The sequence below is a fragment of the Strigops habroptila genome, chromosome 2, assembly GCF_004027225.2.
Source record: "Strigops habroptila isolate Jane chromosome 2, bStrHab1.2.pri, whole genome shotgun sequence".
Classification (NCBI taxonomy): Eukaryota; Metazoa; Chordata; class Aves; order Psittaciformes; family Psittacidae; genus Strigops; species Strigops habroptila.
The window spans coordinates 64,528,444-64,540,798 of NC_044278.2; the positions used below are offsets into that span (position 1 = coordinate 64,528,444).

The 12,355-nt window shown below is 53.1% G+C and overlaps 1 protein-coding gene across 3 annotated transcripts in view; it reads left to right on the plus strand.

The window, feature by feature from the left end:
• The first annotated feature begins 2,466 nt into the window (after nucleotides 1-2,466).
• Nucleotides 2,467-12,355, plus strand: part of IRS2 (insulin receptor substrate 2) — a 29,010-nt gene continuing 19,121 nt past the window's right edge. The window contains exons 1-2 of one of the 3 annotated variants that reach the window (XM_030476895.1): nucleotides 2,467-6,360; nucleotides 7,665-10,400. In XM_030476895.1, the coding sequence (XP_030332755.1) occupies nucleotides 2,850-6,360; nucleotides 7,665-7,690 (3,537 nt within the window). In that variant the 5' untranslated portion in view covers nucleotides 2,467-2,849 and the 3' untranslated portion in view covers nucleotides 7,691-10,400. Of the gene's footprint in view, nucleotides 6,361-7,664; nucleotides 10,401-12,355 lie in introns of those variants that run through there. The other 2 variants (XM_030476894.1, XM_030476897.1) reach the window with 2 other exon arrangements.

Sequence of the window (12,355 nt, forward strand, 5' to 3'; positions counted from 1 at the left end):
TCCACGCAAACTCCTCTTGGTGTTTATGGGCCCAGATCACTCAGAGCAGCAAGAAATTGTTCAGGTAACTCACTCCCCTTATGTCTTCAGTGGTGTGAGTACAGCGGATAGCCTGGCCCACTATGGTTGTAGGCAGAAAATCAACTATTCACAAGTTTTCGTATGAAACTTTCCTCATTGAGATCTCATTTCCTCATTGAGAATGGCTGGCCTCAACAGCCAGGTTGGATGGGTGGAAAGGGACGTTGGAACTAGAAGATCTTTAAAGTCCCTTCCCACCCAAACCATTCTACGATTCTGTGATTCTAAATGATTCCGTGATTCTATCTGTTATGCAAGCATTACGTATAATCTAAAACTACAATCAGCAATTCTATCCATTTTTCCAGATACAGAAATCAAAGAACACTACCAGGACAGTAAAGCATCCTTTTCTGTGTGTGAAGAGTCGCAGACGTACAGAGAGATTGCAGGTACCCTGCCCAAGGTTACCCCCCGAATCAGGGGCAGCTGCTCTTTTCTTTCCTAAGATCTCCAGTAACTTCTCCCAACTCTTCACCCATCCAAAAAAAATACCAAAAACCCCCTTCAGACCCAGGTGACTACTACCTTGCATGTAAATGTTAATATTCCCGCGTAAGACGATGGGAGGGATCTTTCTCCCAAAGCTCCTCGATTGTAGCAAAGTGGTATTTGCAGTGGAGTGCTCTTTTCCAGTCACCCCCTCTCCCTCCTTCCCTCCCTCCCGGTTACAACTGTTGATTTCTAAATGGTTCATTATGTCTCAAACCGCGGTGAAGTTCAGGCAGGACAGAGCAAAGCGGAGCCATGCGGCGCCAGCGGGGCGTGCGGGATGCGGGCGGCCGGCCCCGGCCCCCCGCTACGGGCACGGCCCCGGCCGCGCACGGCGGCAGCTGGGGGCGCCGATTCACTTTCGCCTTCCCCCCCCCCGCCCCTTTCTTTTTTCCTTTTTTCCCCCCTTTCTTATATTCCCTCCCCCCGTTTTTCTTGGGGGTAGTTGGTTTTTTTTGCCTTTTTTCCCCGGCTGCTTCAGCTCCATTGCAGATCAACAAATGAAAGCGTGTCCCAGCGGCATGCGGGGAGAGAACGGGACTGCGCGCAGGGACGCTTGCGTGGCCCCAGCCTCACTCTCCCTCCCGGTGGCATGTGCGAGGGGGGGGCTCCGCCCGGCCTCTCCGGGGGCTGTGGGTGACAAACAGCCCGGGCTGGACGTTTCCAACGCAGCCTCTTCCCTTCATCCTCTGGCTGTTATTATTGCTACCCGCTCCGTGAGAAGGGCGCCGCCGCTGCCCTCACCGGGGGTCGACAGCCGGGCATCCCTGCGCCGCGGACCCCTCCTGGGCCTCCGCGCTCCCCCCCCACACAGGAGAATGGGGACGGGCGACCCTCCGCCCCTCTCGCCGCCGCCACCCCGGCTGCGGCCCCCTTCCCCGCCCGCCGCACCCCGGCCCCGCGGCGGTGGGTCGCGCCCCCCCCCTTCCTCCGCCGCCATTCCCCTCCGTCCGGCGGGCTGGCTGCTGTGCGAGTCCCCCGTAAACAAGCGGAGGGACCCGCGCAGACTCCGCGGGAAGGAGCGCGGGTGGCGGCGGGGGACGCCCCCTCCGCCGTGCCCCTCAGCGCGGCCGCGGTGGTTTCGTGAGGAGACGCGGACGCTGCCCCCATCCACCGCCACCGCGGAACCCCCGGATGAACTGATTTGTCCCGTTAATCCCCAGCGCTGGTCGCCCCCGCTCCCTCCCCCCGCGTGGCGTTCCCCCGCCGCTGCGAGGCGGGTCGGAACGGCCGGACCCGAGGGGTCACGCACGACACACGGCGGCTCCACGGGTGTTTCGGGGCGGGGGAGCGACATGGCGGTGGTGCGTGAGGCGGGGGACGCGTGGGCACCGCGGGCTGACACACCGGGTGGAGGAGCGCGCGTACAGGGGAACCGCCGCTGCGTGCGTGTGCGAGGAGGGCTGACGCACACACGCGTGTGCGTGGGTGTGCGGGGGGGGAGCCAGCCGCACACGCGCGGCCGGAAGCTCCGCTCCGGGGGCGACAGCACCTGATGGCCGCCGCGGTGCGCGCCCGTGTCCCGCCCGCCGGGGCTACGAGGGATGGCAAGGGACAGCACCAGCCGAAGGGGCACTCCCCGCCGCTCCCGCGGCACGCTCGGAGCTGTGTGCGCGGAAAGCAGCGGCAGGGAAGCGGGGGGAGCGGAGAAAGCGCCCCCGCTGCCCCTGAAGGGGGCTGGAGGCTGCGGGCGGGAGCGCGCCCGCCGCGGAGGGGCGGGAACGGAGTGGGGGGCGAGGCTCCCGTCACCCAATGGCTCCGCGTCGCCTCGCACCCGAGGGCCCACCCCGCCGTCCCATTGGTGAGCAGGGCAGTCCTTCACGCGGCGCGGTGGCCAATGCGGGGCGGTGCCGGCGGCGGGCGCGCCCCGCCCCGTCTCGGTGTGTGAGCGTCTCGGTGAGGCGGCGGTCACGTGTTGTTTTGCTCTTTAGTTGGGGCACTCGGTGCGCGATGTGTTACTTACGGCGAAACTCCCGCCGGCGGCGGCAGCATCAGCAGCGGCAGCAGCGGCCGGAGAGCGGTAGCGGCGCCGCCGGTACCCGAGCCGGGGAGAACGCCGAGCAGCCGCCGGCAGCACCCGCTGCCTAGAGGCGACAGCGGAGGACCCTGCTGCGGCTCCTGGCAGCCGCGCTCTTCCTGCGGAGGAATAACTTTATTTTACCCGCTTCCACCTCTTTTTCTTTTTTCCGCGGCGCTCGGTTCCCAGCCCCGCTCGGCGGCAGCGGCAGCAGCAGCAGCGAGAGGAACCAGGCGGCGTTGCCGCCGTGGGGTCTGGGATGGCGAGCCCCGCCGTGCTGGGGCTGTTGCCCCCCCTGAGCTCCCCACCCGGGCCCAACCTGAACAACAACAACAACAACAACCAGGGCGTGAGGAAGTGCGGGTACCTGCGCAAGCAGAAGCATGGCCACAAGCGCTTCTTCGTGCTGCGGGGCCCCGGCGGCGGAGGAGAGGAGGCGGGGGGGGCCCGGCTGGAGTACTATGAGAGCGAGAAGAAATGGAGGAACAAGTCCGGGGCGCCCAAGCGGGTGATCGCCCTGGACTCCTGCCTCAACATCAACAAGCGGGCGGACGCCAAGCACAAGTACCTCATCGCCCTCTACACCAAGGACGAGTACTTCGCCGTGGCGGCAGAGAACGAGCAGGAGCAGGAGGGCTGGTACCGGGCTCTCACCGACCTGCTTAACGAGGGAAAAGCGGCCGGTCAGGGGTCTCCCCACCGCCACCTCGCCTCCCCCTTCGCCGCCTCCTGCAGCGCGGCCGCCGCCTCCCTGGCCGCCGCCGGCGAGGACCTCAACTACGGGCTGATCACCCCGGCAGCCGCTGCGTACCGGGAGGTCTGGCAGGTGACGCTGAAGCCCAAGGGCTTGGGGCAGAGCAAAAACCTTACCGGCGTCCATCGACTCTGCCTCTCAGCCCGCACCATCGGGTTCGTGCGCCTCAACTGCGAGCTGCCCTCGGTCACGCTGCAGCTGATGAACATCCGCCGCTGCGGCCACTCCGACAGCTTCTTCTTCATGGAGGTGGGGCGCTCGGCGGCCACCGGCCCCGGCGAGCTCTGGATGCAAGCGGACGACTCGGTGGTGGCCCAGAACATCCACGAGACCATTCTGGAGGCCATGAAGGCGCTGAAGGAGCTGTCCGAGTTCCGGCCCCGCAGCAAGAGCCAGTCCTCCACCTCTTCCTCCTCCGGGGGGGCCGCCGGGCCCGGCGGCAGCGGCGCCTCCGCCACCCACCCCATCACCGTGCCTGGCCGCCGGCACCACCACCTGGTCAACCTGCCTCCCAGCCAGACCGGCCTCCTCCGCCGCTCCCGCACCGACAGCCTCGCCGCCGGCGCCGGCACCAAGTGCACGCCGTGCCGGGTGCGGACGGCCAGCGAGGGCGACGGCTGCCGGGTGGGCTCGGTGGCCGGCAGCCCCATGAGCCCGGGCCCCGTGCGGACCCCGCTCAGCCGCTCGCATACGCTTAGCAGCGGCGGTGGGGGCCGGCAGGCGGGGAAGCTGCTGCCGGTGCTGGCCGGCGGCGGCGGCCTTCAGAGCAGCCGCTCCATGTCCATGCCTGCATCCCACTCGCCCCCCTCTGCCACCAGCCCCATCAGCCTCTCCTCCAGCAGCGGCCTCGGCTCCGAGCCTGCCCACCCGCATCACCCGCAGCGCCCATCCAGCGGCAGTGCCTCCGTCTCTGGCTCCCCCAGCGACGCCGGCTTCATGTCCTTCGACGAGTACGGCTCCAGCCCGGGCGGCGACCTGCGGCCCTTCTCCTCCTCCTCCACCGCTAGCAACCGCAGCAACACCCCGGAGTCCGTGGCCGAGACCCCCCCGGTGCGGGACCCCGGGGGCGGCACCGATCTCTACGGCTACATGGCAATGGAGCGCCCCCCGAGCGGCCGCCTCTGCTACCGGCCCGGCCTCGACGCCGCGGCCGACAGGGGCCATCGGAAGCGTACCTACTCCCTGACCACCCCGTGCCGGCAGCGGCCCGCTCCGCCGCAGGTCTCCTCCGCCTCCCTCGACGAGTACACACTGATGCGGGCTACCTTCGCTGGCAGCGCCGGCCGCCTCTTCCCTTCCTGCCAAGCCGGGGCTTCCCCTAAAGTGACCTACACCCCCTACCCCGAGGACTACGGGGACATCGAGATCGGCTCCCACCGCAGTTCCGGCAGCAGCAGCACCAACCTGGGGCCGCCGGCAGGGGGGGGAGGAGGAGGGGGAGATGATGACGGCTACATGCCCATGACCCCCGGCGTGGCTGCAGCCTTAGGGCAGGGAAGCCGGAGTGGCGATGATTACATGCCCATGAGCCCCACTAGCGTGTCTGCTCCCAAGCAGATCCTGCAGCCCCGGGGAGGGGTGGGCGGCGGGTCCCCTGGGAACAGGAGCAGCTATAAGACCAGCTCACCCGGGGAGAGCTCCCCCGATGATAGCGGGTACATGCGGATGTGGTGTGGCTCCAAGCTGTCTGTGGAGAGCTCAGATGGGAGGCTGAGTAACGGTGACTATATCAACATGTCCCCTCGGGACCCCCAGCACGGGCCCCAGGCTCCCTCCCTCACTCCTCCGGACTTCTTCTTTGCCCCTTCAGGGCATGGGTCCAGTGAGCCCCCCAAGCCCGGCTGCTATTCGTACAGCTCCTTACCCCGCTCTTACAAGAGCCAGGGCCTGGTGAAGGACAGCGACCAGTATGTCTTCATGAACTCCCCGGGGAGGATGATCCCGGAGGAGGCGGTGTGCGGAGTGGGCCAGTTGCCTGCCAGCACCTTTGCCCCCTCCAGCCACACGGTGCCTTCGCCCCTGCGGCACAGCCGGACCGAGAGCTTCCTGAGCCAGCGGTGCCAGCGGGCGGCCCGGCCCAGCCGCCTCTCTCTGGAGACCTTGCGGACGATGCTGCCTAGCATGAATGAGCACCCTCTGCCGCCCGAGCCCAAGAGCCCCGGTGAATACATCAACATCGACTTTGGCGATGCTGCCGTCTATTCTCCCCCCTCGCTGCCTGCCGACAGCCCAGCTTCCTCCCTGGGCTCGGGCACGGGGCAGAGGCGCTCCCCTCTCTCTGACTACATGAACATTGACTTCGGGTCGCAGTCGCCCTCCCAGTCAGGCACGGTTTCGGTGGGCTCCCTGGAAGGGCTCTCACCAGGCTCCTCCTCCAGCACCAGCCAGCCCGAGGGGCGCTACCTGAAGGCAGCTGTGGGGGTAGCTTGTTTGTCCAGCCCGTCTGATGGTGGGGATTACACTGAGATGACCTTTGGCATGGCCACCACCCCACCCCAACCCATTGTTCAGAAGCCAGAAAGTGCCCGGGTCACCAGCCCCACGGCAGGGGTGAAGAGGCTCACCCTCTCTGGGGTGGAGGCTTTCATTCTCTCCAGCCCTCCCCCAGACCCAAACCGGGGGGCCAAGGTCATCCGGGCAGATCCCCAGGGGCGTAGGAGGCACAGCTCGGAAACTTTCTCCTCCACCACCACTGTGACCCCCGTGTCCCCCTCCTTTGCACACAACCCCAAACGGCACAACTCGGCCTCAGTGGAGAACGTGTCCCTCAGGAAAAGCGAAGGCCTGGAGGAGGAGCAGGGTAGCAGCCCCATGTGCAGGGAGACCTCGGCTGGCTTCCAGAACGGCCTCAACTACATCGCCATCGATGTGGTGGATGGGACCCTGGCAAACTGTGACAAAGCCAGGTTGAAAGCCAGGCATGTCCTGAATGGGGGCATCAATGGAGTGGAGATGAGCGCCTATGCCAGCATAGACTTTCTGTCTCACAACCTTAAAGAAGCAAGTGCTGTGAAAGGTGAGTAGCTGCGTCTGAGAGTGCCTGCCATGTGTGTTTGTGCTTAGCATTTGTTTCTCACTGCAGGGTTGTGTTTTGTTGGGTAGAGCCCTCTCCCTCCTTGCTTCCTTAAAAATCTCTTTTCCCCCAGTATGTTCTGTAATAAACAGTCTTGGAGGAACTCACTGGCTGTTTGTATGAGAAAAAGTTTAATTCTAGGATATTTCTTCACGTTTGAATTCTACTGTGCTATTATTACTACAAGTGTATACTTCTGGCTACCCCAATAGAGGCTAATGTTTACACAGTTACTATGTTTGGGATGTACTTCAGAGTTTTCTTATGTAAGATTTTGGAAAGCGTTTGGAAAATGTGACCAAAATAGTTTATGTTAATGCAGCTTCTAATACTATTTTAAAATGTAAAATGATAAAAAAAAAACAACCCCAATCCTTGGCTCTCTTGCTGGGAAGGTCAATCATGCCAAAATGAGAAGGATAAATTTAATATTTAGATTTGAAAATATCTTATCTCTTGCAAAAGTTTTAACAGTAAATCATGATGAGCATGGAACGTGAATTAAAAAAAAGTAATAATTCTTTCCAGAAGTCATGATGTGCTTGAGCTGTTGCATGTTGTATCGCACATTTCCCTTCAAGGCCCACCCTATGGTGGGCTGTAACTGTGTCCCAGCTGGCAGCTGAGCCCCAGCGTGAATGACCGCTTGGTTTGTTTTGCTTTTATACGATTGCAAGTGCCGGGTGTTCCAAGGCAAAAGCAAACCAAAGAATTGAGAAACTTAAGGCGAGAAAGAATTTAGGGTTTGATTGTGTAGCTGTTCCTTTGTGGAGGTGCTAGTTATGCTGTAAAAAAAAAAAGGGGGAAAGAAACAAAGAAATATGCACACACACGCAGTCCCAAAATAGCAGCCTGCCTTTTTTCAGGGAGTGAGAATTTGTGTGCAGCTGGGGGCTGGTTGAGGATAGCACCAAAGAGCCAGCCTGTCAAGGATTAAAAGTTAATGATGAGAAGCTCTAGGGATTCTCTTGAATTTATGCAAGACATGGTACTTCGACCCTGTATGCATTCATAGCTGTGCTGTATGTTCATGGGCCTAGCTAGATGAGGTAGCATACTGCATACTGCAGGAAACATAGCTGCTCAGAGGTGGATAGGACTTAATGCTCTGTAGTCATGGTGCTGATGGGGGCACCAGTAACAACCCAACAGCGACGGTTTGTAAGAGCCACTCGCAGTTTGTTTTTTCTTCTGTGTTCTGAGTAGCTAGTTGATTTTGAAGAAGAAAATATTTTCTCTTTTGATAGGAAGTACAGGAAGATGGAAAAGATGAGAGAGAGAGCCACCGTTTGCAGAGCAAGCTTTGCACCTAATTAAGGCGAGCGGATTGCTGAATGCAGTGTCAGAGTTTGCGAGGATGATGGACGCTTACTCTGATGGACTGGAAGGGCTGAGGGCAGAGCATTACTTTGAGTCTGTTGCTTTTAGTTTTTCTGGGGTTGCTTTTGGGCTTGACCTGGGCTGATGTGGATGTTTAGCCTTGGGCTGGTGGCCCCGGGCACCCACAAAGGATTGTGCCCTTTGCTTTGCAAACTGAAATTTGTTTTTTCACAGAAACGAGGAGGTTTTTTTCAGCCACCTACAGCCCCAACTGCAAACCGAGGCCCAGGTTGGGAAAGAGCTATTTCCACAACATTCCCCAAACTGCTGACCTTAAGGAGGGGGGGGAGAAGGGGCGGCGGGCGCCAGCTACCAAGAAAACCTGGAGTGGATGAGTGAAAAGCAGGAGTGAAGGAGACGGTGGGTGGGATAAGCAAGGGCAACTGGCTGCTGTCCTCCCTCCCTCCCTCCCTCCCTCCCTCCTTCCCTCCTTCCCTCCTTCATTCCTGCTTTCTTACCCTCCAGTGAAAAGGGTAATGCAGTAAACACAGCCATGTTAATTTTTTGGTACACTGTGGTGTCCAGAGGAGGGGATTCAGTTCTGCTATGAATTTGTTAAAGTATGGTTATAGGCTTGCCTTATTGTAATATTTAATCTGCATGCCTATTTATTTCTCCTCTTTCCCGTAAGCTTTTAAACACAGAACACATCGAGGAGTGGTGCGAGGAAGAAGCTGGTTGAGATTTCCTCTCTGTGTAGGAGGCGAGGCTGGCTTCTCCGCCACCCTGCTCCCTGAGAAGCGTGCACGCCTGCCGGGTGTACTCAGGGTTGGGGGACTTGGGGAGCAACAGAACCAACGTCAGGCCAAGGTGGGGAGGAAAAACCTCACCCCAACATCAGCGGTCAGCAGCACACAGGGTTAGGCACCGAAAACAGGGCGTCAGGTTAGTCGCACCTGTGGCAGGCAAACTGGAAAAGCCATAGCATGGGGAAGGAGAAATGTATGACAAAGGACTTTACCGGTGTAAGCTGAATCGAGTCATTGACTTCTGCAGGTGTCCTAGTTTCTCTTTTGGTTTTCATTGGGATCTCACACCAAGGTTTGTTTACGGAAGGACTGCCTCCTCTCTTTAAAAAGATCACCAAGTATTCTGCCAGAGTATTTGAATTTCAAACATTGTGATTTGGGAGACTACTAAGAATGCCATGTTTTACAGAGAAAAACATATGCAATTTAAAGAAAATTTTATTTTGAGCATAAGCAAGATCATTTTAACACAGTAGTAATTCAGGTAGATTTGAGAGAATCTAATTTTGTAAAAATGGTTTGCACAAGAGATAGTTTATATATAATCAGCATTGTTTACTTAGTTGTTTGCACTTTTTCAAATTTTGTTTTTAACTATATTAGCAAAGTGAGAAGCTTTAATTCTTCAGAACTTCTTCAAAACCCAGGAGAGGTTTCTTGCAATTGTAAAACATTGGAGAATCCACATGCATTTAATGTTTAGAACAGGAGAATGTCAGAGATACAGGGTATACAAACAGACTCCTTGTAATCACCTCAGTAAATTAATATTTCGATTTGTGTAAAATACATGTAAAAAACTACAGCTTAAAATGTGCCTGAGAGTCTGTAGTAGTAGATGCGTTTTCATGTGGGTAAGTGTTTTAAGGTAAATTATTTGTATTATTTAACAGTGGCTGGCTTTCCCGTGTAGCTTGTTCCTCTGCTATCAGTAACTGGCCTCTGCTGTAGGGAGTGCTGTGCTTTTGGAAATCTCTGTCCATGTTATCCTGCCGTGGCAAGAGCAAATGAGTGCATCCGCAACTGCTGTCAAAACAGAACAATTAGAAGGTTGCTTGAAATTACCGGTTCGTTTAGTTTTACTGTGTTCCGAAAGTGTGCAAATGTTTAAGAATTGGAGAAACACTTGCCTTCATCTGATGTGTAAATAAAGTAATGCTGTTACTGGTTGGTTCAAACTTGTTACTTGCTGGTAATTAGCCTTTGTTCTTAAATTATGACTGCTTTTTCTGCTTAAAAACGTATGAACTGTGTGGTTTTCATTATTTATGGAGAAATTTACAGTAATTTTTCTCATATAGTGTAAATTATTTATTCCAGTATATTTATGACAGATTACACTTAGTAATTATGTGACTTTTTATGGTGGATCTTAGTTCTATTGAAGTCAAATGGGAGTTTTGTCTCTGTTTTGGTGGGGTCAAGATTTTGCTCTTTGTGTGTAATCCTGAAATTCTTCAGTAAAATTCCCATTAAATTTAGTGGGTGTGTAATAGGGAAGTTTTGCTTAATTGAAAACACCAGACTTGGATGGGTTATCTTTAATTTTGTTTTCTTTTTCGTTAACAAAATGCTCTGTAACTTGTGAATGTTTCTAGTAGTTGGTCTAGTTTTCTAAAATTGAACAGATACTCTCTGTAATGGTGCAAAAAAAACCTTGAGGGTTGTTTTCCTCCTGTGTTAGTTTCTTTTGTCTTGATTTATTTGAAGAAGTCATCATCTGTAATGCATCTACTTAAGATCCTAATAAGGTGATTTTTGATAATAATGACCCCCCGCCGCCTTGTCAATTAGCTCTTCTTTTGTGAGGGTTTTATGATTGCAGCTAAACAATAAAAGGCCTATCTTAAGAAATCTCTTTTGTGTCTTTCTAATGGCATTTTAGATTATTGAAGACATAACCCTTGTTTCATTTTTCTTTGGGATTACTTCGCACAATGAATTATATTATTAACGGTTCCCTCCCCCTTCTCTAATATGCCAACTGCCATAAAGTTTTGGTTCTCAGAGCAGCGTGAGAATGTTTGTCTTTTTAGCAAAACTTGTATTCATTTTAAAATGGCTTCTTAAAAGTACTAGAAGAACTATATACTGTGTTAGAAAGCTATACATCTTTAAAAGTCCTCTTTTGAATAAAGTAGTTGTAAATTCTGCAAGAACATTAAAATTAACAGCAGAAAGAACTAATACCTTGCATAGTTTGATTTTTTTTTTTCTTTTACCTCTTATGCTTAGAATTAAAAATTTGAGGATTTTTTTACAACCTCTAGAAATCAACTTCTTTTCTCTCAGATTGCATTTTACAGCTAACCAAACCAAAATGGTTAGGTCTGAACCTAGAAATGCCACTTGTGAAACACAAAATGTAAACTGAAATTATCTAAGATTAAATGAAGCCTTTGATAGTTTAAATTATGTTTATTATACAGATGTCAGCTTTTTACAAGCAGATAGAATATTAAAATGTGTAGCATCTATTAGACTTTTAGTTTGCTTTATTATGTTTAGCTATACTGCTCCTAGAAAGAATGTCATGGTTACTTTGAGTCATTTAAGATAAATTGTTACAGACCAAGTTGAATGGTGGGTTTGTTCTAAAATGAACCAGTACAGTCATTGCTCAAGGCAGAGGAAATGCTTAGGTTGATGATTGCTTCTGATTACTTGATTTCTTTCAAGATAGCTACAGAGGCTAACATTTGCTTGTAAGTAAAATGGATAAAGGAATGTTTGAGTATTAGGACATGTTTTATATGGTGGTTTTGTTTTTTATTTAATGAGAGAATAACATGGGTTTCTTTACACTTGATTTACTATTATTTTTAAATAGCATTAATTACACTGGAATGCTGAAGCGGTTTAACAGTTGAAACACAGCAAGCATCCACAGAAAAATTAAGCTAGAGTTTGTGTATGTAATCTAACTTCCCCCCTGTTCAGCAGTTAAATGGCAACATAGGTACAGTGGGGTATTTTCTGTTTATATTGGATTTTCTCTAAAGCACCATTAATATGTTTCTTTTTAAAGTAATAAACACCTAAAGAAATGGCTGTATCTGGTGTCTTCCTCCCCCCCCATTTGTTGAGGTACAGTATGCTTTTGTACTGGTTGTCCATATGTTTTCTTTTTGTGTCTAGGTGTGTTGTATATTAGTCATTATATATTTCAGCAGAGTTTGTGGAAGTTTTAATGTTATGTTGATGTGTGTAATAGCAATTTAAAGTGAGTATAGTGACTGATGTGATAAATTAGGGCTTGTGATTGTAAGGGTTTCACAACTCTTTGTTATTTGTTGTAGTTTCTTATAGTGATTGGTTAGAAGCAATCTGTGTATACATGGAAATCAGTAGCATCCCTTGAGTTTTTAGAGGAGGGCGTAGTGACCCCAAAGTTCAGATATGTTTTGTTTGTGCGTCTGTTGTCTGGCATGTAGCTATTTTTAAAGTTTTTGTGTGTATGTATGTAGGGGGTCAAGAGTGGCAGCCTTGAAAGACCAAGTTCAGCTGAGCAGTCCCCTTGCTGCCGGCTGTTGAAAACGCTGGTTTTCCTCTTGCAGCTTTTCCAAACGAGGTCTTTTCTTGTTGGTTTTGTGGTGGTGTTTTTTTACCCTTGTGTTTGTCTCAACTGCATTTAGCTGTCCAACGTGTGGACATCGTGGGTTAGCCAGTCCACCAGGCTCTCTGGAGAACCAGCAGCAGTACGCAGAGCCAGCAAGGGAAAGACGCTCCCACATCTTTCAAATGCAGGTTACAAAGTAGCATGAATTTCCTCCCTGCATCTCTGTCAGCTATAGTGGAAACCAGGAATT